The sequence below is a fragment of the Lineus longissimus genome, chromosome 17 (genome assembly GCF_910592395.1).
Source record: "Lineus longissimus chromosome 17, tnLinLong1.2, whole genome shotgun sequence".
Taxonomy (NCBI): domain Eukaryota; kingdom Metazoa; phylum Nemertea; class Pilidiophora; order Heteronemertea; family Lineidae; genus Lineus; species Lineus longissimus.
The window spans coordinates 7,606,831-7,632,435 of NC_088324.1; the positions used below are offsets into that span (position 1 = coordinate 7,606,831).

Consider the following 25,605-nt stretch of genomic DNA (forward strand, 5'->3'; position numbering starts at 1 on the left):
TTCGAAATTGAATAATTGTTAAGCACAGCACTGGCACATGCTCAGTCTTTTTCCAAAACTGAAAATCACTGTTTCATAATGGTTATTGGGATGCCTTTGACCCATTGTGTGGTGACTGGGTTGGGGGGGATGGGGATGGGGGTGGGGGGGGGGGGGGGGGCTGAGTCTAAATCAACTAAACACGTGCAATCTCTACTTTCCCTTGCAGGCAGTGTTTCAATGTGTTGTTAACTCCGTCAAGAATGTGTTGAACATCATGATCGTATACACCCTATTCCAATTCATATTTGCTGTGATAGCAGTCCAATTGCTTAACGGAAAATTTTTCTGCTGCACGGATGCGTCCAAAAACAACGAGGAAGACTGCCAGTAAGTTGCGTGGCGCGCCACCGCGACCACCGCAAGTCAGTGTTGTCCTATGAGCAGTCTTTAGAGCTACCGTGCAGTGGCATGACCTTGGCAATCACACACGTCACCTTGACCTTCTGTGCCAGTGACCTTCAGATGATAAATTATTGCAAATAGCTAAGACATTTGAAAGCTTGGCATGTTTAATTGATGTTGGTTGCGAAATACAAAGATTCAGTAGTTTTCTGAAAAATTGCGCAATGAATGTTTTTGTGGAATTGGTATTATGTTGGTGTAAAAATCATGGAGGGTTTTGTGTGCTTGTGTGATGAAAAGGTCATGTGTATCTAGGTTGGATGAGTGAAAAAGGTGATGCCTGGTGTATATAGTAATATATGTCTGGAGCATATGCTACCATATGCTGATATCGTCCATTTGCTGGTATCGATGGGTGGTCCTTGGTTGCAGAAGTTGCCCTATTACTTTATCAACATCAACATTAGGTTAAGGGATGACCAAGGGCACCACCATTCTGGCTAGAACTTGAAATCCTTAAGCAATTAGAACTCAATGACATTCAAAGTGAAGTGAATGCCAAAAGTTCTAATTCCTTTAGGATCTAGTTCTAGCCAAAATGATGGTGCTTAATGGTCAACCCTTGATTGATAGATGAGGCACACTGGCCCTCTGGTAACTTATAACTATAAATGAATGATTAAAATCATGTTTTGCTGTCCTTGGAGCAACTTCTTCTTGGCTGGTCTATCATCATTGCCATAAAGACACCACCCTCCTATCGATCAAAGCAAAGCTAATAAGCAAATGAACTATAGTGCATATGGTATCGTCTGCCTGGTGCATATTATCATATATGCCTGGTGCATATAAAGTAATAGTCTACTAGTTATTTATGTTCTCTCCCGTTTTGTTTTGTTTCAGGCTGTGTTTCAGTGTCTCATACAGAGTGTCAGGAATGTCGTGAACATCCTCATAGTTTATATGCTCTTCCAGTTAATCTTTGCTGTAATTGCGGTGCAATTGTTTGAGGGGAAATTCTTCTTTTGTAACGACGCGGCGAAAGACGATAAGCCAACTTGTCAGTACGTATCGACTTGAAACGCCAACGCACGCCAGTTTTTATTTGGTGACGCGAGTTTCAATATTTTTATCTTCTAATCAATAGGTGGAGGTAGCGCAGGCCATTTCTTCACGTTTCACTCAACGACTAAATCAAGCACAATGTGTGATACACTTCTTTCAAATTTGAATCGCACGACAGCATTCTCTAGCTTGTGTGTGAAAAGTAAAAAAAAAACACATCGAGACGCACAACTGTTGCACTCCCGAACCAACTTTCTCTATATTTAAATGTTTTGAAGTTAAACTTTTGGCCAGATGATGTAGATGTTATGTTTTATCTGAAAAGTGAGGAGTAACTTCCAAATGGCTATCGTACATTCAAGAACTGTGTGAATTTTGATTGTCTTTATTAATTAGGGCTTTTACATTGTTTTATTTATTTAGTTGTCTTACATGTTACATGTGTGTTGCAACTGCCCAAATGTGTTTAAGACACACATTTTCATGTGTTGTAGCTTTTTTCGAAAGAATATCTAGAACTAAATGGTGCGTTTTGAGTTATTTAGCATTTGAAATGCAATAGATTTTGACCCCTAACTTTTTACCTGGCTGTAAATATTTATAGTTGACTTTGAGTGTACTAATTCCAAAAGTGAAATCCAAAATATTTGGCTGTTCAAAAATATCAGACTTTGTTTAAGACGCTTTATTTTTCTGATTAGATGGCATAATGTGTGCCTTGTTAAAAGAAGTTTCCTTTCTTTAAAAACTTTTACATTTTCTGTAGCTCACTCCAGACTTGAACCCATGAAGTTGGACGCCATTCCACTGTGCTTCCCGCGAATTGATTTATAAATAAAAAAATCACATATATGTAGGGTGCTTTTATAATGTTCAGCAATTTCAAAGCGCTTTACATTTGTTCATTTAGTTATCTTACCTCAACAAAGAACTTTGAGAAATAAATTGCTTTACAAATTTCTAAGATCTGGCCAATTGTTTAACTTCCCAAATATTGAACTGTTGACCCAAATGAACCATTACTTTCTGGTCAACGTTTGAACTTTCCATAATGCAGTACATCATACTGGCCTCGTATTTCGGAAGAAATAAACATTGGCAGATGACTTATATAAGTTGCATGACTAATGATGGTAGTAAAATTTTATAGCTATTACACCAATCACTGGCTAAGAACCAATTATTCAACTGTCTCTTTGCTGTGCATGAAATTCTTTTCCACGTTTATAACAAGACATTCTTGTCTTTTTTTCTCCGACTTAAAAAATACCAGTACTGTTAACCAGGTTTTTTCTCGCGGCAGCCTTGCACTTAATATAGGCTTTTTGTGGACTTGTCACAAATATCAAACAACTGAGCTATGCTTAATATGTTGTGGTTGTGGACAAATTTCACGCATTTTTTGTCTCTGCAAGTTCTCCATGTTCTGCGAAGCTAGATGGGTTGCACTCAGTCTGGACTGTTTTGAAATAAAGTGCACTCAGTCTTGACTGTTGTAAGATGACTTGCACCAAGTCTTGACTGTTCTGAGATGAGGTGCACCCAGTCGTGACTGTTCAAGATGAGCTGCACCCTCGCAAATGTTATGAGGAGTTGATCCAAGTCTCGACTGCATGTTTTAAGATAAGATGCACTCATGCTCGACTGTTTTGAGATGAGTGGCACTCAGTTTCGACTGTTGAGATGAGTTGCACTCAGTCTCGACTGTTTTAAAATGAGTTTCACTCGGTTTTGACTGTATAATATGAGTTGCACTCAGTCTTGACTGTTTTGAAACAAGTTGAACTCAGTTTCGACTGTTTTAAGATGAGTTGCACTCGGTCTTAAATGTTAAAGTCGAGTTGCATCAGTTGCAGATGTTCAACATTCAGTCTCGAAATTCAAAATGACCTTCTATAACGTGCTAAATGCTGAACAATGGTGGTTTTCCCTTGATATACAACTAAAATGAGTTAGCAAAGGAGCATATGAACCTTGAACCCCAAGTCTGACTTCCCTAGTCCTGTAGTCATCACTTACTGTCTTAGTTTGTGTTCTGTTTCGTTACGTTCTGTTCTGTTGGTGAGAGGAACTTTGTTTTGTCAGTATGTTTGCATTGTGTAGCATCACAAATCACCAGAAGGTTTTGTGATTTGGGCTGTTCGCCACCCCTTAATATAACCAGGCAAAAAGTATATTTTTCTTTTAGTTAATTTCATCCAAAGTTGGGATTTGGTTTTTAAAAATGTATGGGTCAATGTGTTGCATTCCACAAATTTGATGTGGAAAACTGATGAACGCTTGGAATCGAAGGGGCATGTCTTATAGATCAAGTAGGGAGGGGGGGATTTCAAAGGGTTTTTGGCTCAAAATAATGAAATATAAAACTTCAGTTAGGATTTATGTTCTGTTTTCAGGTATTGGGGGAAGTTATCTTCTGTTCTTTTGTTATATATACTTTCTGTTCTTCTCAATCACAACTTGTCTCGTCCATAGAATGAACATATGCTAGAAGTGATCTTTGTTAATTTCCGATAGAATCTCGCCTTTTAAACACATGGTGACACTGAACACTTAATTAGTGGATTTTGAAATAGTGCTGTAGCACAGTGTGCATGATTTTACAAAGAAGTGGCTCGCTACATCTAATTCCAGGTTTTACTTGATACGGTTAACCGCAAAGTTTTCGCAGGCGTCTTAAAATAGAACATTAGCAAACATATTTCTTTGGCCGTCGTTGGGTGTGAAAATGCCAAAAAGATTTACGTTGTCTGCCGAAATGAAAATTGTGAACTCAGAAAAACCTTTTAGAAATTCAAAATTAGATATGAGCAAAAACATTGCGATTTACCGTACATGCTATGGCGTTTTAGCCACAAATCCTGCCTGCGTTTACTTTTTCCATGCTTCAATTTGCCCTTTGTGAGTGTTTTTTATGGCTGTATTATATTATATCATGCCGTTGCCTGCTTCATTCCTCATGCCAGCTACTGCTGTCCAAAAGGCTTACTGCGTTCGTTCAAAAACTTGAAAATTGACCTCGAATTTGAAAATTTCTAATGGTGAAAAAAATATGCACTTGATATATAATTTCGACAATGCTGCTTTGTAAACATATATCCAGATACTTTAAATACCTAGTTTTGGCAGATTTGCATGTATAATCACTACACTACGCCATTGTGAATTTCTATTTTTCTGAGTCACCAGTAAATACAATGAACTTGAACGTCGTACCACTTTAACAGATGTGCTGGATCGTTTTATGCTGTCTCATCTTAATCTCTATGTGAATATAAATCTCCATGTCTTGTCTTGTGTTCGTCTTCTCTCTCAACACTAGTGATTGTTTACGCCGGTGTTTCATAAATTACTCTAAACCTGGATATCTGCGACCATTTTATTTCGCAGTTTTGACAAGCAACCTTTGCATGCTTTTAATTTAGGGCTTTGACAACCCCATAACTGTATTTTCAATTATTTTTTTTAAGTCGTTCTTTAATCTTAAAACTGAAGAGTGTATTTTTTCCGCGAGCATGATATTGTCTAAAGCAGTTCCGTTGAAATGTAAACAGTTGGTATTTTCTTAAAGTCCTTAATTGGTGTCACTTTTAAGACCTCCTGCCATATTCTCGGGCGTATTCCGACTGGCTATGATACCCTGGTACTTTATTTTCTCAATCGTTCATTTTCATTTTTTCTGTGTTTCATGCAATGAGTTGTCTGTCTATAAAGTGTATTAGGATGTGGCATGGCCATTCAATTCACTGTTATATTACTCTTGTTTCACCGATCTTAGACCAGATACAAGAAATCGTAAGTATTGTTAAATCGTATGGATCCTGAACAAGTTTTAAGACATTTCTTAATGTTCCACTTCTCTTCCACCAGGGGGCAGTATTTTGTGTATGAAGACGACAACACGATCACAGTGCAGGACCGGGTATGGAAAAAACATGACTTCAACTACGACAACGTGGCGCATGCGCTCCTCACGCTGTTCACCGTCACCACCGGCGAAGGGTGGCCACAGTAAGTTGGCGTGTATCCTTAAACGTGTAACAGTCTTCCAGGGCTGACGCTTATGGCAAGCCGTCTGTCTGATAATTAAGAAAACCAGGTTTTATTGAAAAAACCTGGCTTTCTTTTTAAAAAACTTAGTTTCTTGCAAGAAGCATAAGTTGATTAAAAAAACCTAGTTTTCTTTAAAAAAACCTAGTTTTTTAACAAGATAACTTGGTTTTTAAAATCAACCTATGCTTCATCCAAGAAAACCTAGTTTCATGGAACAAAACTATGTTTTGTGGAATAAAACAAGGTTATATGCATTTCTTTTTCAAAACCAAGTTTTTAATGAAAAAGACCAGGTTATTTTCAAAACCTAGTCTTTTTACCTCGTCCCGGAAGGAACAGTCGTACCAAAGGCCGCACAACCCGGGTAAACTAACGTGGATCGCCAATCTCGCCCCAAAGGAGCCATGCGAGTGCTGAGGTAAAAAGACTAGGTTGTTTCGAAACCAGGTTTTCTTCTTTCGAAACTAGGTTTTCTTCTTAAAAAAACAAGTTTCATGGAAAAAAAACATGTTTTCTTCAACGAAACTAGGTTTTTTTTGGAAGAAAACCAGGTTTTTATGAACAAAAATAGGTTGATTTGATTATTAGTCAAATGGCTGGATGAAAACATGTTTTTTTCTTTTTTCGAAACTTGGTTTTGAAGAGAAATCATGGAACCTACACTTTATCTAAAAAGAATAAGTTATTTTTAAAAAACCTAGTTTTATGGAAGAAAACCTAGTTTTCTTGTTGAAAACACACTTTTCGGGAAGAAAACCATGTTTTCTTCTTTAAAAACTTAGTTTCATTGAAAAAACATGGTTTTCTTCCATAAAACCAGGTTTTTTAAGAAGAAAACCAGGTTCTTTTCAAGAAAACTAGGTTTTATTAATTATTGGACGAACGGCTTGCCATCCACGCTATTTTGAAATGCACTTTTGTAAGTCAGGAGTTAACTGAAGCAATACAAGGCAAAAATGATAATGGTACCATCACAAAGTACTGATGGAGAGCTTTCCAACAAATGGCAATGTCATGGTTTTATAATAATTGTATACTGACTTGCTAACAGATGGCAACTGTGAAAATAGGGGAGCAGGAGATAGTGCTGGGCGGCACCTAATGCAGTTATAAACTTTGTGTGCAGTCATATCCTCATGGCTCTGTTGCAGGTCGCTGCAACTAAAATTGCTCGTGTGCGCAGCGCACCAGGGGCTGTCCAGTATTATCTGCTGCTTCTCCTTACAAATGGTATGCATTCAACTAAGCCAATTATGCTAGATGTTCTCGCGAAACTATTTGAGAGCGTTTCGCTTACCTTACTTAGGTGATTTAGTTGTAAGTGATCTCTTTTGTTTTGCAGAGTATTAAAGAATTCAATGGACGCGACAGACAAGGACCGTGGTCCATCGCCCAGCAACAGGATGGAGATGGCCCTGTTCTACGTCGTCTTCTTCATCGTGTTTCCATTCTTCTTCGTCAACATCTTCGTTGCCTTAATCATCATCACTTTCCAAGAACAAGGCGAGAATGAGCTTGTCGATCAGGACCTAGATAAAAATCAAGTAAGCAATTATTGAGTTGAAACCTTACAGACGACAACTACAATTTCTATTTGCTGACAGTTATTGCCATGGGTTCATATCTTCAGCAAGAGTAGGAATCAACAGAGCATCACAGCTTTTTCTTTTCATGTTTTTTATTTAAATCCTTCATGAATTTCTTGCCTGGAAAGGATGGCCCGAAAGGGTGGCCTCGAACTTGCCCTGCCCAGTGACATGTTGAATTAGTGAACTGGAATTGTCGCTTTCTGTCAAACAGTGTTCCTAATCAAGTGTATCTATAGTCGTCATGTTTGCCAAATTACATCAGGTCTCAAAATTGTCATTTGAGAACAATTTCGTTTGCTTATTTTTTCAGAAACAATGTATAGACTTTGCTATAAATGCTAGACCACTGTGTAGATACATGCCGAAGAACAAAGATGCCCTAAAGTATAGAATATGGCGGCTAGTGGTGTCGGCGCCGTTCGAGTATTTCATTATGACCATGATTGCTCTAAACACTCTCATTCTGATGATGAAGGTAAGAAAGTTCGTCAATTGGGCCAAAAAATTGGATTTTTTGTCTGATGCAGAATCGAATGTTTAAAGGCTTGGTCTGTTCGTGCAGTTTACTTTGTTGTGGCCCATTGATAAAAACAGAACTAAAATTGGTTGTAAATGGCTGTGAACTTAGTGAAATTTGGCATGTATTGTGGTTTCATATCCAATGTACAAAAGGGCATCGTTGAAGTTCCTGTTCTGTGTATATAAAAATGATTGGTCATATCAAATTATAAATGACCAGACCTGGCCTTTATCATCGTCACTGCCAAGATACGTTAAACTTTTTAGACTGGTACTACATCATGTATTGTCAGTTACTAATGCCAAAATTATACATTTGAAACCGGCTCTTTAACAATTTGGGGGGGGGATCATGATTACATCAGAGTTTACATATCAAATGAGTTTATCATGGATTGCAAAATCTTAGTTAACAAGCAGATTTTTGTTAAGAAGCTGAACTTTTATTACTACGCTGGTTCGACGTTTCTTAGACCAAGCTAAAGATATTCTCGTGCGGGCTGTACAAATATGTATTTAGCAGATTGTTTAACTCTGATAAGTAATGTATATCGTAATCTTGTATTTGTACTGCTTGTACCGAGGCCTGAAAACCTGCTCAGATTCTGGTAATTTTATGAACCATTTCGGGCACTAGAAAAACCAAAATATTATATTGGGCTTGTTGTTTTTTTACTAATATATAATATCCCAAACATAAGCTAAATTCTTTCCTAAACCGGAGCTGTTATTCAGATCTTATGCTAACTGCCTTTGGTACTGACTTGGCATCAAATATTTCTTCACTAATCTTTTGTCGTCGGAAGCTTCAGGGTATCTTATTGATAAAAAACGGCCTCAAAGTACATCATTTCTGCCAGAGATTATTCATGAACACTGTGGGTATTTGATAGTCGAAATGATAAGAGCCATTTCTGTACCAAGGACAAACTTGTGTCGGAATATTTACTCTCTAACATCTTTCAATTCAGCTCATTGACCTGACTGTGATAATGATTCTCAAATGTGTACAGAACCAACGCTGGAGGACAAAATATACATTAACATTTATGCGTATTGGATTCAGTTATTTCTAGTTCTTTAAATCTTTTACAGCTCCTTGCCAAATGTAAATTGACTCGAAACGTTACAAATAAGCGTTGGTTCTGTCGTACATTTCGGAGTTAGTGCCTCCCTTCACCATCCCTCCTTGTTATCAAAATCTTGCATTTCAGAGTGATTGCCACCCCCTCCCACCCCCTCCCCCATACCAGCAGTGAGGACTGCTGTCCATTCATATTTCTTGAGCTATCTTTTGAGCATAGTCATCTAGGTTTGAAAACAATAGCTGTGAAGAAAATCATTCTCACGTTGATTATCTGCGGCTCGTTTACGATTGCCTGCCCATTCTTCCTATTTCTGATCATCACTAGTTGAACCAGGGTCACAGAAGCATCATTCTCTGTTAGTCCAGAATTTACAAACTATTTGTAATCTGTATCAGATTCTTTTCTCCAGATTCTGTTTCCTCTTGGGCACAAGAAACTTAGAACTACCCAGTTTGACTAACACATGTGAAGTGACTTTATTCCTGGTATAAACCACGCAGGGCAGAGCCCAATACAACATTACATCATTTACTTAATAGTCAACACAATACACACGCCGGATTACATCAAGATTGCCTGGACCCAATACGTAGCATTTCCCTGTTTATTAACCTAAGATTCCACAAAATATACTCGAGGGGTTACCGAAAATAGAATATCTGCAAATTTAACCGTGCTGCTGACGAAAGCGGGACAATGGCATTCTCATCCTTTGGGTCATTCAAAAATAACTTATTGTGAAATTTTGCATAGTTATTGAATGTTACAGTCTAAATTTTCTGAGATTGAAATCAGGATAACTATGCTCTGAAGGTGAAAACGCCCACGGCAGCCCTCCCTGTGAGCTACAGACTCTTCGGCCCAGTATTGATGGTGCTGCTTATCACACTCTTATCTCATTCCATAAAAGAACCTGAAACTGAGTGTATTTTGACTTGGGCCTTCCTCAGGCCAGCTACTCGAGTCAACATATTGCACTCTTGCACCCTCATCAGGAATCATACACTTTAGAGTGATCTAACCCGAATATTCACAAAATTAAGAAGAAGACCGCAGGACAAACTGTCTGCCATTAGAGTGTGTCAATAGCACCATCAGTATGTCCCTTAGCAAGTCACCCTTGTTACCTGTCTAATTGATCCCAATGGTGTATTGATTAATGCTCGTGTTTATTTCAAAGTGGAATCCCAAATCTTCTGTCTTCTTGTTGCCAGTGACTAAAAAAGGCAACTACTCAATTCTAATACTGGCGTACAGATGGTATCAGTTGGAATATACTTGTTTCTTATCATATCTCCTCAAATTAAACAAGTTTGAATAATAGTGCCGGAGACAAATATATGTTTGCTTGAAATGTTCACAATTGTGAACAACTGAAACACAAATACATTTGAAAGCTTGCCATTGGCAGTTTGTGATTGTATCGTTCTTGTGTTGGCGGTTACACTGAAAGTAACGGTAACCGGAAAAACGCCGACCGACCGACCGACCGACCGACCGACTGACCTGCCAACCTACCGTCATATGCAGTATCCCTTTCGCTTCTCTATAGCACATGTATCTGTGTAGTGCCCAGCGCAATGGACATGATGGAGTCCGACGTGTCGGACAGCAGCAGGTCATGTGAAATGAAATTGTAAACAAGCGCACGTGCGCTGTTCAAATGACAACAAATGCATATTGCGCGTTGCAGTTCATGCATTGCATCGGTCGAGACACTCGAGTAGAAAAACTACAGTGCATAGATTAGGCCCAAATCATGTTTTTATATCCAACGACCATGTAGACAAAGCATATCTTTAGAGTATCGTTATCAGTTCCTTACCGCGTGGGCTCGTTTTCCCGGTATAATTGACTGGAGATGCTGCTGTCAGACACGTCGGACTCCATCACGTCAATTGCGCTGGGTACTACACAGATACATGTGCTATAGAAAGCGAAAGGGATACTGTATATGACGGTAGGTTCGCAGGTCAGTCGGTCAGTCGGTCGGTCGGTCGGTCGGTCACCGAAAGTAACTGTCATTTTATGGTTGGGTTAATATCAGCTTAAACATATGCGTTGGATAAAAGACATTTTGCCACATGCGATACCATCCGTTAGATTGAAAGGTTATTTGTTATTTTGCCGGAGTGGAAAAATGACTTGTTCTTCCAAAAAATCATCAAGTGTCAAAAAGTTATGAAATGTTCTAAATTCTTGTGAACTGAAGCATAATTTATTAACGCAAGTCTACCTCGTCCTTTGGCTCCTGAAAGCCACATTTGCTCCTATGCCTTTAGCTTCTGCTAAGTTAGTACATGTGGGTGACTACAATGACTAGGTGACCTTGTCAGTAGAATGTTGGTCATTACAGGCAATATGTGACCCAGTTAGTTGTAAGTGGGTCACTGCGAGAACTGGGCAACCGGTTATTATTAATACATGTATGTAGGTTACAACGGGAACTATGCGACCACGTTAGTAGTATGTAAGTCACAACGGGAACTATGCGACCCAGTTAGTAGTATGTAGGTCATAACGGGAACACATGGATTGCTAACGGGTTGCTGAACACAAATTCATTACAAGTCGTTTTTCCAATCTAACATTTTTTCTATCCTATTTTTTATTAGATTCAGATATTTTTTGCATGATCTGTTTCCAGTCAGAGCTTCTGATATTGGGCATTAAGTAAGATATTTTGTTCAAAAAAAAAAGGTCACAGCATTTCAGTTTTACTTTGCAGGATGCTCTGTTGACCAAGACCAGGCTATGCTAGGTCTGGCCATATTTTCTGTATCGGTGATAGCAGAATATATGATGATAGAAACAAAAAAGTTTCACCTAAAAAATTGGAAATTTAGAACCTACACCAATGCGTTGCCCCAATGTTCGACGCCCAAACTCTCATGGAAATGTTTTCTTTGACTTTTGTATTCCTAATGTATGCTTGTCTTTTCAGTGGAATACTGACCATCACCTGATGCAAACATAAACAAAATCAACCCACTGTACTGTAATAGTATATCCAGTACAGTAGTTATAAGTTATAATTTCCAATGGTTTCCCAAAAATATATGTTTGAAAGCCATTGTGCGTGTCATTTTGTCACCTGAGTTACCATGATACAGTTACTCGTATGGGTATACCCTTCTTTGGCCAGGCAGATACCTCAGGTTATGGTCATCTTCTTCTCATGATGTTGTATGCCCCCTCACCCCTCCCCCACACAATCTTGTATATATAACCTATGACCCTTACAACACTTCTTCATTCCAGCAGGTGTTTGTGTTCCAAATGTCAATTTTGTACAATTCTTGGCCATTCAATTGGGTTCTTCCCGGAATTAAAAAAATACTTTTGTTTCTGTTGGTATCACATACTAAATACATTTTTTTCCTCTAAAAATCAAATTCTTAGTCATTGGGCTCATATGGCCTACTTTTTCTGAAACCAGCCAACTAAAACCACTTTTAGGTAAAAGTTTTTGGAAATCAAAACATATTCAGTTGCCCTTTGCAGTGATGGAGGAACAATGGTTAACCCTGTCGTGACTCAGTTATGTGATGGCCACAGAAAATCCCGCTAACCTTTTCTCCTCCCCACAGTGTTGACAACTTGTCTCCCCCTCCCCCTCCCCCGCCCCCGCCCCCAAACAGAATCCCCCATTCAGAATTAGCATGTTAGATGCTGACCATCTCTAATGCAACATCATTATTAATTTCTTCTGTATTTTGTGTCGTTTTGTTTCACTCGCTGTAGTTCTTTAGCGCCAGCATCCTCTATATGGAAGTTCTGAAAAATCTGAATACGGCCTTCACTGTACTATTCACCATTGAGTGTATATTGAAGCTTTTGGCTTTCGGAATTAGGGTAAGGGTCCACTCCAAGGGGGATGTCGGGGCAGACTCAACAACATCAGGTATTGCTCTTACTTCTCGATATGTTGCCCTGCCCTGCTCTTCTTGGAATTTGCCATACACAAGTACAAGTTAGCATACCCAAGTACAATTAACACGATAAGCAGTGATTTACACAAGTGCAAAAAGCGCTGAGTTATAGGAGTGTGGTTGACTATAAGCATTGCTCAAGAGTGCAACTAGCTAGATTAGCAGTGGCAAACATAAGTGCAATTGACCAAAACGTGATCAAAATCTTGTAAGAGTTGGCAGGTTAGGGTGTGTTTTTGAGTACGAAGTGATCTTCTTGTCTTATGTGAGGTTGATCATGGTACAAACTAGATCAACAACTTCTAAAAATAATCTAAGAATTGAGCACGAATTTGGTGTTGTTCGGTCGATTCCCGGTGCCTTCCATTCCAGAGAATATGAAGGTTGTGGTATCTCCCTTAATCTATCCCATCATGCCCTCGGTAGAGTCGCCATTTTATTACTTTCATGCCCATATTTTTGTTTTTTCACCATTATTGTCTTGACTCGAGTTCAAAATGTTTCAGTTAGTCAACGGGCAGATCCTGATTGATATGAAGCATTTTGAAATTATTGCACTTCTTTTTTTGGACATAATTATTTGATGAGGATATAGCATGACAGTTATATACATAGCATGTCACTTAGAGAGATGACAAAATTGTTATAGTGCCGTTTATTATTTATGCAACAAATGATAAGATCTTGTTTATCCTGATTTTTTTGAAGACACAATGGCAACTTAGTATTTTATTAAGAATATACATCTGAATTTCTGTCAACATGCATTTGTATGACATACATGTACATTATGTCATATTGAAAAAGATAAATTCATGCGTATCCTCATCAAACAGCGCATGTTGTGATATTGCCAGGTAGCAAGATATTTCACCAGCTCTCGGCCATCTGATCAATGCACCAATTTGCAAGTGGTATCCAGATATAATGGATTATCAAACGACAGCTTGGATATTGGCAGGTTTCTTTGGAACTATTCAGTGGGAAAGATTTGGGCTTGATCTATCTGTATTGATGCACAATAAAGTTAGCGTAAATACAAACTTCGCATGTCAAAACACCAAAACAGCCAACAGTTGGTTGACATTGATGTTTAAAATAGAAATGATGCGGCTATTGAAAAGTAACTGTGATTATAGGACAAGTAGTTTGCTCTAACATACAGTGCTGGATGATGTTGCATATTGGCCACACTGCTGAGAAAAAGGGAGAAAATTTGTTTCGCATGTGTGAACGTGGTAAGGGACAATTTGATACAAAAGCCGATCATCAACATCTTCTCAAACTTCTGAACTTAACAATGTTAGTTTTGACTAATAACAGTTAAATCTTTCTGATCTGATATTGGTGAAAATCTCGCACCTGGCATTATCAACGTTTGCACCAGTGCTGATGACTGTTTTTTTCTCTCACGTTTCTACAGTACTACTCTCGGAACCCTTCAGATTCCTACGCTTTATACTGTGAAATACTAATGTACTTGAATACGGCATTCACTGTCATGTTCACCATCGAGTGTCTGCTAAAGATACTCGCATTCGGACCGAAGGTTTGATTCCACACATGTCACACTACTATCAGTTGCTCGATCCTGAGTGCTTAAGTGCAAGCATGGGAGACCGCGCCAATGTCATATGTCATTCTGCATAACCTGATAACGATGATAAAACACCCCTTGTGGACATCATTGCCTCCACCCAGTCCCTCGTTTAGGAAATATTAGGTGTTGGACTGTTTCTTGCTGGACAGAAAAAAGTTTCAACCTATGAACAAAAAAGTGAATTGGATTTATTGGACAAATTGCGCTGTGTGTGCTTGCCACACCTGTCAGACAACACTTTTAATGTTTTTATGGTTTGATGCATTAAATCATTAAGTTGTGGAGTTCTTTCAGCACAGTTTCAATATCTTTACTTGTTTTGGTATGCTACATCGAGTTTTGTCTGTTGATGTGAAGAGTAATGTTCATTGATTTTGAATAATGGAAGAACTAAATGTTTTATGGTTCTATATTGTAAAAAAGGCAGCCAACAGTTCCCGTAAAAATGCATTTGAATTACAATTTAATTGATGGTTACTCCATATCTGATAAACAAATTGGACAATCTCCTGTAGAACTCCACCATTAAGTAGATCTGCGGAAACTATAGAATTTTGCCAACTTCAGCACACACTCAAATTCCTCAGCTATTCCATCACTTTACTTTTGCCAACAGAAAAAAAATTGACCTTCCCCTCTTATCAAATGAACACTTAGTGTCACTTAAATGATAACCGGTCCACAAAGACCACCTTAGGGGAAATGTTTAGCAAGTGCCCTGGTGTTTGTTATTGTTTTCTCTTGAAGAGGATTAGCCTTGATTAGAGGAGCCTGTTTCAGTAACGAAAATGACGAGGGACATTCAAGTTTCTATGCTAACTTGTATATCTTGTTTTGTATAATCATATGACATTGGCACTTCCATCTTGGCTGTGATGCAGTCAATAATCATACATGGTCAGCTGTCGCATGTTCAGCTATATATCCACACAGGGTATATATAGCTGGTTTCTCGCATTCATCATGTGTTCAGAGAGGAGAATTTGCATAATTTATTCAGTTATTTGCATCATTGGCATAATTATTGCAAGTATTTGCATAATTAATGCTGCGTTCATAAGATATTGTAGCTCAATAAAAAAGGGTTAGCAAAATCTATCGTCCCATAGCAAATTTAGAATCTGGAAGAAAATCTCATTTGTGTACTTACTTGTAAAATTATGCTTCGGTAAGTCTAGCGTTTGAAAAAATATATATCTGACAGGTTGAGTTGAATCCAGTTTGTGATGCAAGATTCTGAGATAGAAGGAAATTATCTAGGAATCTCCTGGTAATCATGGCACAATTATGCAAATTTGCCATGATTATAATTATGCAAATTGTCGTGCCTGCTCTTCCCTCCGTTTTCTTACTGCATGCTCTGAGTTCTGTGGACTTGGGCCGGTTCATGTAAGCCATGTATGATCATGGTCTGTATACCATCAGTATGTAATTTGTCAGCAGTTATAACATTCACCAAATCTATACAGATGCAGATTGTGAGCTGTGCTGTAACTTTTATTATCACAGCAGGCAGTAAAAATGGTAATATTTCAGTGGCATGTCTACCAGACAAAGATGTTGTGAGGCCATCAGGAGAAATAACGTGTAGTCCCTTGACTTAATGATAGTTATGGTCAGAACAAATAAACAGATTGGTTTTCATACAGCATCAAGACAGCTTGACTGCATTACCAATCATTTTATGAGAAGTATTGAGTGCGGTCTGCTGACAAATTCCATTAACATTGCGCTAAATGTTGAACATATTGTGACTGTCTGAAAGAAAAGCTTGTCCATAACATTATCATCTTGTGGGTAAAATCATATTCGATTTGGATACATGTATGAATAATCAAACAAGTTCATGGTTCATGCAGCAAAGGTCTGTTCGGAGGCCACAGTGGAGTAAAGATGAAAAAGTAGTTTATTAGCAATCTTTTGAACAAGTTGTTCAGATTAAGTGATGTTCAGTCATTGCAAATAGATGCTTACTTCATGGTCCTGCCTGGGGATGAAAAAGTAAATTTGGGAGCGACATGTCACAATATGTGTAGAAGGCTAGTAGCTTTTTCATACAATCATTGCATGAGGAACTGCATAGTCTTCAAAAGTACATTTGGAGACAGCATTCGTGATCCGAATTTCAAAATGGCCGTAAAGAAACCAACGTGAATAGTCCTTCTGCGCAATTATGGCATCTAAATCCTGCCGTATGCTGTTGATAAATCAGTATAAAAAATAAGACACATTTACAGTGAATGCAAAAACCAATTGGAATATCTACTCAATGCACATGGGATAAAAGAAGGATTTCTTGTTTAATAGTCTTACGTATTTGTCTAATATTATTAGTGTCAAATGTTGTTAGTGTCATTGATAGCAGTCGAGGCTACCTCTGCTTTTATGTTAGAAGTGTTGAGTTCTATTCAGGTTGAACAGAATCGCTGCACTACTGGTCCTGTTAACATTGCTTCGTATTCAACTTGGATCCAAATTATTCAACTTGGATAGTGAGACCAAGTGGAACTAATGAACTAATCAAGGCAGCCAAATCTGATATTGGACAGATGTATATTTTGAGGGTTGTTTCTACAATTTACAAATAGAAACGTAGAAGCAAATGTATGATATACTTGTGAAAATATCAACATTGTTTCCTTCTTCTAAAAATTTTTGTAAGCTCCTTGCTTGGTTAACAAGATAATGGTACACTGGTCATATAATTTCCATATATTTCAAAAGCGATCCATACTCAATTCTATTAAAGAAAATTAAATTTACTATATCCTTAAAACTTTGTTTCTTAAATCATCAATCAACAAGTTGAGTTGTTTCCGAAAAGCAGATTTTATCCCATGTGTATTGAGTGATATTGCAATTTTTCTATCATATAACTGCTTGTGAGTCTTTTCGTTAAGCTTTTAGTTTTCAAATATGACAACATATGGGCACTAAGGATTTAGCACCATACCTGAATGCACCACATACATGTTCCCATTGATTTATAGTATAATTGATTTGTTACTTTAGTTAATCAGTAAATTTGTGGATGAGGCCATTTTAGAGTTGATACTAAAAACCAGGTGGGGGTGTACATTAGGTGGTATTTTTGCCAGTTTATCTGAATTATAATGCACAAAATGTTAGTAAAATTAGATTGTTTTCTCAATCATGCCTAAAAACTTCCCAGATGGATTATGTTCTAACTAAACATTGTGATTTTCGAAGAAATATGCACCTGATTCATTGAGTTGTGAACCTACTTTGGAAATATTCATAGAATTGTGCCATGAATATTCAACCAGCCATTCAAGATGTGTTCCAACGTAATAAGTTTTGTGCGATTAGGACTTATTTGAATCTGTTAAGTAACTGCTTTCTTCTCTGCATTCTTGCAACTCTCTGGAAGGTACTTTATCTTAAGGGGCATTTCTCAACAACAATAAGTGTCTTTACGTTATGTGGAACTGATTTACTTATTGTTACTTATCAATTATACTAGAAATTATAATCAATATCTAATCAATTCAAAACGTTTTTTTCTACAATTAAAATTCAATTGTAAAAAATGTTTGTTAATTGATTGGGCCTGTTGCAATTGCACATCAACACTCAGCCATTTTGAAATTGTATGTGTGCAGCGTATCTTGAAAGAAACATTGTAAGACAAGTTTGAAATAGATCAGTTTAAAATACAAGTTTGAATTTAGAAAATTTGAGGGAAACTTTATTGACCAGAGTTTCAATTTTTGACCTTTTATACAAATGTGTGGTCTGTTTTGAAGAATTTTATGTCTCCTTGTCTTACAATATTTCTGTTTTTGCCTTTAATCATATCGTTTCTGATGATGTCACACCCATACTTGGCATGACATTGAGGCAGGTCTCTTTGTCAAACTTGCCTTTCTCCACCCAGGAATATGAATAGATACCAGTCAGCTCATCTGAGTTCTACTGAAATATTTCAGGATAGATCGTGGTTAAAGTGAGATGTCAGATGACACCTCTACTACAGTTGATATCGGACTATAAGCCAAAACTTTATCTTTATCGTATGAGAGGGTATTCTGGAGAAACAAGATGCTACCCAGATGGTTGTTTTATCATTTAAACAACCTTTTATCGACCTGTTTCGTCAGTTATTCTGTACTTTAAAGGTTTGGACATCAGTCACTGTATGTTTAAGGCAAAACCCTTGACACGTACAATAGGTATGGAGTGAGCAGTGCTCTATACTGCTTGGCTGTTGTGAGTCCTTTATCATTGATTTAATGTTGCCAAGCTGTGCAAGGATGATTCGTATTTGATAGTTTGGCCTGGTGCATTACTATCATACCAGAATCATCTTGAGTATAAGATATCATTCATGAATCAATATCGTATCATAGTCAGTTATAACTATCATTCATGCTATAATATCATCAGTAATCACAATGATATGAAGAGTAATCTTGGTAATATTATAGTTAGGTGATAGTATCATCCTTTAATGCCTGAAAATTTGAAATTATTCTTCGGCATTGATGTAACTTTTATCTACAATATAGTTCATATTATAGATTATGATAATATTTGTGGATAAGTATATTTGATCAGATATTATTGTGGACTTTATATCTCATCAGATATTATTACAAACTATGATATAATATTGAATGATTTTGCAATGATACATTTCACTCAGCAAACATTGGCAACATATGCCTTATTCTTCCATTGAAATCATCCAAGGATAAAAGTGTTCCAGTGAGAAGTAACAAGTTAGACGATTCAGGAAGAGTTTTTATCGCTATCTTTGCGGGGTAGTTTTATTTCACCTATCGGTTAAAAATGAGTCAACATAAATCTATAATCTCATTTAATTCAAAATTGCTTAGACTGACATATTGCCCCAAATCAATAAGAGCTGGTTTGGAAATTGGTCACAAACTGATAGATGGCAATTATATCCGCCTCAGTTGGCTGGAGACCAACAACCTAAAACCAACTCGTTGAGAATTTTAACCATTTTCTGTGAGGGGTAGTATAATTCTAGCAAAGTATATGAACTTTGTTTGAATATGAGTAACCTAAATTTGTAGTCTCAATAAAATTTGGGCAAACGTATTGTATATTGTCCCATATCTATTAGAATGGTTATGGAAATGGGTCTAAAATGTTTAGATGCACCTTAAATCTGCCTCAGTTGCCCGAGGCCAAAAACCTGCCGAACTCTTTGAAAATCTTCCAATTCTGGTATAACGAAGAAAATTGCTGTTCTGGAATTGTTAATAACTTGTTAACCCACTTCAACCTGTTTTCCTTACTGTCGCCGACTCTGCCCAGTAGACTGCTAGTGGTGCATGTCTATTATGACCAGTATAGCTTTAGTCTAGTCAAATGTGGCTATCTGTGTAGTATGATAGTGTCATTTTCATTGGAATTCCTATCTTGTTCAATGGAAGAATAAAATAGTATGGTATTGGTTTTGAGGAAATAAATCCTGTTCACAAACTGAAAATGAAATTACCCCATAATCTTAAATGCTATTTACTAGATTACCGAGTACATGTACTCTATGAATAATATTAAATATAAAATTAGATTACTAGTATTCCATTACTCTTATTATGAATAATCAAAACCCACAAATCATTATATTATTGGATGACCTACATTTTTGAATGATCAGATTAAAATAATAGAAGAGGAAATAGTCTCTTTAACATGTTGATAGCATTTAGATGTAGATTTATAGTTGATAGTGTAATGTGAACTTCACTGATTATGATGTAACCAGAGACATAATGTTCTTCTTTTAGAAGTTCCTAAATTAGTTAGTTAGTTATGTAAAATTCCACAAATGGGTGTCGGTGCTGGTTGCACACAGTTCTCCCTACCAAAAACCAGAACCAATACCAAACCATATTGTTAATATGATGACCACCCAAGGGTGCCATACCAAAGAACATCACACTAATTTATCAATCTTTTTATTTCCCCCCAAAAAAGAACTATTTTAGAGACCCGTGGAACATCTTCGACTTTATTACTGTGATTGGTAGTATCACTGATGTGTTGGTCACAGAACTTCAGGTAAGTGGTCCAGTTTCTTCTGATTGGGTTTTTCTGATGGCACCATGACTGTCTAGCTGAGTCACAATGGGGTTAATCAGCGGTCTTGTTGAGAAGTGACTGTGTGTGGTAGTTACTCGGATTATGTATTTATCTAAAGTATTTATAATTTCCCCTGACAATATCTGACTGGCTACTGAGGCCAACAGAATCTGCTGCAGAGATGTCTGGAGCATTTGTTGCGAGTAGTATGTAGGTGACTTCAGGGATAAGTTGACCTACTTTCAAGACACGTCAACATCTTTCCTAAATATGTCAGTGTTTGTTTACATTTCAGCTAAATGCTGCTCTAGAATTCATCCATGGATGTTTTGATAAACAGTTGTTGTTTATATTAACCACCAATCTGGCATTTTGCGCTTAAACTGGTCTCTGAATGTCACAATGTTGCCATACAGGTGTAATTTTTTGATTGTTACCTGAAGATATATAACACTCTGTAACTACCTACACATCACTTCTTTAATAGTCCACAATGAACAATGTGCCGCTGCACTTACTAGGCATTTCAAATATCATTGAGTGAGTTTTATTTCTTATATCTACGAAGGTCCAACAGTCTTAATGTTATCTCTGTGACCAGAACTTAGAAGGAAATGTAAAGCACTTTTTGAAATGCCTAGTACGATACAAATGTTTTGTCCTTGCTGTCAAAATCGCTGTTGTCCTGACCGCGGATAAAGCATGCAGTAGGCAATGTTAGCTAGCGAGCCCCCAGTGGGGGGTGTTTCTATTAAAGAATACTAGAAATAGATGGTACAGAGGTGTTGCTGGTTACTTAATGGTTGATTGCTCACTTTATTGTTAATATTAAACATGTTGTCACTTAAGTACCCTGACTGTCTAAGTATTTTCTCTGAAAATTGTGTTAAAGATCACTTTGTGATTGCTTGAAACAACTAATGAGAGCAATTACGTGCATGTGTCATACTGCATATGACAGCGCGTTCACTCCTTTTTAAAGTTTCAAAGTTTTTTGTGTCTGAAGATTTGAATGAAATCCTCTCTAATTATAATTCGATCAAAATACTTAAAGCATGTCTACTTATTTCACAAAAAAGTATTTAATGGACGTTTGTCTGTCATTTGCAAATATATGTGAATCTTTTTAGAATGTTATGATGGTTCTTGTGGAGGAAATTACACATCGTAGGAAGACCCCTGTACATGAAAAGAAAATATAGAAGTTGTGATCCTAGACTTCGTATCTTAGCTCGCATCTGTACAGTGAAAAGATATCTCTGTGCAGTGAAAATGATGCAGATAGGTCCCATTTGATACATCCAATGAATTATACAGGTGCTGCTATCTAAGAGATTGTTTCTGAGGAAGGCCTGTTAAATTCGTTGAATGAACCATGCAGAAATGATATAATCTCTGTGTGTGATATTTTCTTTCTTGTCAAAATAACAATAAGCGTATGAATATCCTTATCCAGTGCAATACCCCTGTACCTATCTATCCTTCATCCCGCTCTACTTTTCTGATCAGAGAAAAATCTGAATGTCTCTAACTGTTGTCATGATGACTCTCTGACTGCCTCTATAAGATGTGTTCATTTCGAGGTATCGCTAAGTGCATATTTAAATGAGGATTTGTAAGCATACCTTTTCCCTAGTCTTTCTTTAACCTTTTATCGAACTTCCATGTTTTATTTTTAGATCATTTTGATTTTATTCTCAGCCAGTTACACATTTAAGCATGAGTTCTGATGAACGTTTATCAAACTTTGGGATGTGTGTGAACCACTATATCAATTGCTGTCTGTGTCAATTTGGTGCTAAGTTACTCACAGTTAACTTGAAGTCTATACATAAAGTTCTGCGCTTAGACGGAAAACATCTAAACTGTTAGGAACACTCCAAAATCAGCCAACGTTGTGATTCCTCTCTTCTATATCTAGTAGTCTGAACGACTTTTCTTGTCATTTTCTTGGACAGGTTTTGTTGAACAAGAAGCCTCTACTATCATTCTTAATGTAAATTGGCTTGGAAACTGCATATCGTGTGACTTTTTTGAAAATGACTGTGCTGGGAAAGGCACAATTAATCTGCTTGTGCTTCATTCTCTATTTAGATTCAAAGTAGATCCTTTAATTGCTTCAGAAACTTAATTTCAAGTGACTTATGTACCACTTGTAATTCTCTAAGCTGTATGAATTTCTGGTCTGAATTTCTGGTTTATACTGACAGCTAAATTGATGGACAGAACGTCATATTGGCTCACATACTACCCTCTACCTTTCTTGTAAAGTAGGGAATTACTTTGGTTAATGCGTTATGAATTATGCCTTCTCGATTCTGCTGCAAAATAACGTATTTGCTTTTTGATGATATTACATCTCTTTGCTCTTGATTGCGGTTTTCTTTAACCCCATTGAACCCTGTGCCCTATGTCGCAAAATGCAACAAAGATTCACCTTCTGTTGTCACAGCCTATTGGCAAGACCATTCATTGGAGTGGTCTCAATAAGTCATACCATGTGTGTCTTATTTAACATAATTGAGGTAAAATACTAGTATATCATGCATAAAGTTTTTGTCAAAATAAACCCAGATTCATCTGTCTCAATCGCATGTCTGATGGCTCATTTCGATAAATAGATTTGACTCAAAACAACTAGAATGACATCAAATCGAGTGATATTAACGAGTGCCTGCCCTTGGGGTTCAGGGGGTTAAATTCAAGCAAAAGATAAAATGCAGAATTTGTTTATGCCTCACCATGACTACCGATGTCAGTATCAGTGAAGCCAGTTGTGGCCATAACATGCCAACAACTTGGATTTGTACAAAGAACCAAACAAATTAACATTTATTTGAATGCTATTCTTATGACAGTTGTCACATGTCATTGAGCATATAACTTGTGGCATTGAGAATGCATATTAATGAATTAAGTTAATTTTGCAGAAAGTCTAAAGTAATGTTAGCGAGAGGGTCTCCCTTTTTTGACTCCTTTCTCTTTATGGTGTATGTGCATCATGGGAAGCTCATAATGGCTGAAGATGACTGAAGCATGGCCTGTGGGTTATGGTTAAGGTTCTAAACTATGCAATCAGAATATGAAGGACTTCAAAGAGCTTAGTTTTTCCTCTTGGTGGTGATGCATTTCGGGCATCCTAAAGCCTCATATTTCTGTTGACTGAGCACGGTAAAATGATTAATACTTCTGGGTTGGGTTTCACTTTAGCAAGAGATCTATTTTTACTGTGAATGTGATAGCTACTATGGCCTCACAGTCAGGGGTGATAATATTAGGCGACTGTGTATGGGAAGACTTAGACTTTAAAACTGCTCTTCTGTAAGAACTTACACGTTTTCAGAGATTTGTTTTCATTGGTTTTGAAGTGAAAATCAGTGTTTTCCTAGTGTTTTCGGAACAATGTTCTCTGACATCTTAATTAAATTGGTCTATTTCTTAATGGTCATTCCAGCTTATGACAGACACCATCACTTCAACAACATCAAATACTGATATTGCGAAACTTGAAATTAAGAAATTGTTCGTGAAAATTGTTCTCCTTGTTAAAATTGTGTTTTTTTCCAAGGTTGAGATTAGACTTTCCCTCACTTGTAGAGCATGGTTCGCTTGCTGGTTTGCTCCCTCATCCTCCTGTAGGGACCCTTCTCTCTCTATCCACCAATCTACAACAGAGTTGCACATAGACTATTGCAGCACAGTTTGAGTGAGAGTGTTTTCACCTTGGGTGAGATCTGCAGTTACATCAAAACACATCTTATGTTAATCGAAAGAATTCCTAATGATCTGTTGTAACACATTGGTTTTAGCTGTATGAAAGGAGGTTGCAGTCAACCTTTCCCCTAGTTATTTCCATGGGGGTTTTACTTCATGGATGATATCGATTTGAGAAAATGAATATCGCAAAAATGAATCATTTTCTTTGAAAAACTGGACGAAATTTTGAAGTCCGACCAAAAAAATGCGAAATTTTAAATTTTTGAAAGAATCATTGCCAATTACAAAATTAAATAGGTGCGAAAATATTGAGGTTTACAGCGGCGAAGTATTGTTTTTTGATGTGTTTTGATGATCAACTGTGGATCTCCTCAGGTTTGTATCTGGTCTTCCACATGTGAATGGCTACCATGCTTATGCACCTAGAATTTGAATGGTCTCCTAGAGCCTTGTCTGAAGTTGTGCGTGCTTGATCCCGATGGCGAGGACGGTACTTGAACAACTCTTGGGCTGTTCATATTTTGTCGAGAGAATAGTTTTAGTTGTAATCTAGTTAGATGTCGCAACCTTAATGTTCTTTCTCCTTTGTCATTCCTACCTTTTTCCTTTGTGCTTAGAAATCTAAAACTGACTAGCAATGAGAACAAAAGTGGTTAATCTTATAGCGACAAGTCTTTTGTAAGGGTCCCACGAGGATGTTTTCTGTTAAATTCTCTTGCTACATTTTGGGGACACCTTTATCTAGTTCTCACTCCCAAACGCTTCTGAGAACATTGGTTTCTAGAAATGAAGAGTGAACTGAGTCACCTTTTATGGCACATACATACCAATTAAACATTTTCCACAGACACCAAATATATTAACCTTGTGCTATCAAAAAGCCCCTATACCTAACTACACTACTTATACTGATCTGAACCGTGGCTGTTCACAAACTGCTGCTCGCAAAATGTGTCAGGCCTATTGAACTTGTTGGATGGGTCAATCTCTCCTTGGAAGATATAGAAACACTGAATCACCACTGACTGCATGAGCCTGTCTACCTGGAATGGCATGCATGCTACTAATTTGCACGTGATTTTAAAAATCCTCTGCCTTGTAAAAGCGACTTATGTTGATGAAAGTTTAGTGTGTTGCTTGTTTTCAGAAATGCAAAACAAAAACTTGACTTGATGATGTCAGCCAGAGATAGAAAAATCCCTTCTTCTCGGATCAGATTGTGAACCTCTCTAATGGCAGCCCACCATCTCATGAATCCAGATGCAGCATTCAATTCTCTGTTTAGTAATCAGTGATCAATTACAGTTATTTCCTATCACAGCTGCATTACAATTAAGCATATCCCACAGCTGCTGACCTATGTTAGCTCTTTGATTGTATATAAACTAATGTACAAAGAGTTAATGATATCTAAGAATCATCCATTTGGACAGTCTTTTATTATCCTCTCAAAGATAGAGCAGAGGAACTAAGGCTCAGCATTGCCAAGACAATGGCTTTGAACTGAGTTTATTACATTAATTGGACTTTGAAATAGCAACACAGAAGCTCTCCAAAGAAAAGTTAAAAGCTTTCATCTC

At 37.3% G+C, this 25,605-nt stretch overlaps 1 protein-coding gene across 32 annotated transcripts in view; it reads left to right on the plus strand.

Annotated features, from left to right (window-relative positions):
* Nucleotides 1-25,605, plus strand: part of LOC135501822 (voltage-dependent calcium channel type A subunit alpha-1-like) — a 348,627-nt gene that overhangs the window by 265,768 nt on the left and 57,254 nt on the right. For 29 of the 32 annotated variants that reach the window (XM_064794169.1, XM_064794155.1, XM_064794185.1 and 26 more), the window contains 6 exons: nt 1,288-1,448; nt 5,320-5,460; nt 6,845-7,046; nt 7,402-7,566; nt 14,054-14,179; nt 20,204-20,287. In XM_064794169.1, the coding sequence (XP_064650239.1) occupies nt 1,288-1,448; nt 5,320-5,460; nt 6,845-7,046; nt 7,402-7,566; nt 14,054-14,179; nt 20,204-20,287 (879 nt within the window). Of the gene's footprint in view, nt 1-1,287; nt 1,449-5,319; nt 5,461-6,844; nt 7,047-7,401; nt 7,567-12,442; nt 12,554-14,053; nt 14,180-20,203; nt 20,288-25,605 lie in introns of all 32 variants that reach the window. The other 3 variants (XM_064794158.1, XM_064794161.1, XM_064794174.1) reach the window with 1 other exon arrangement.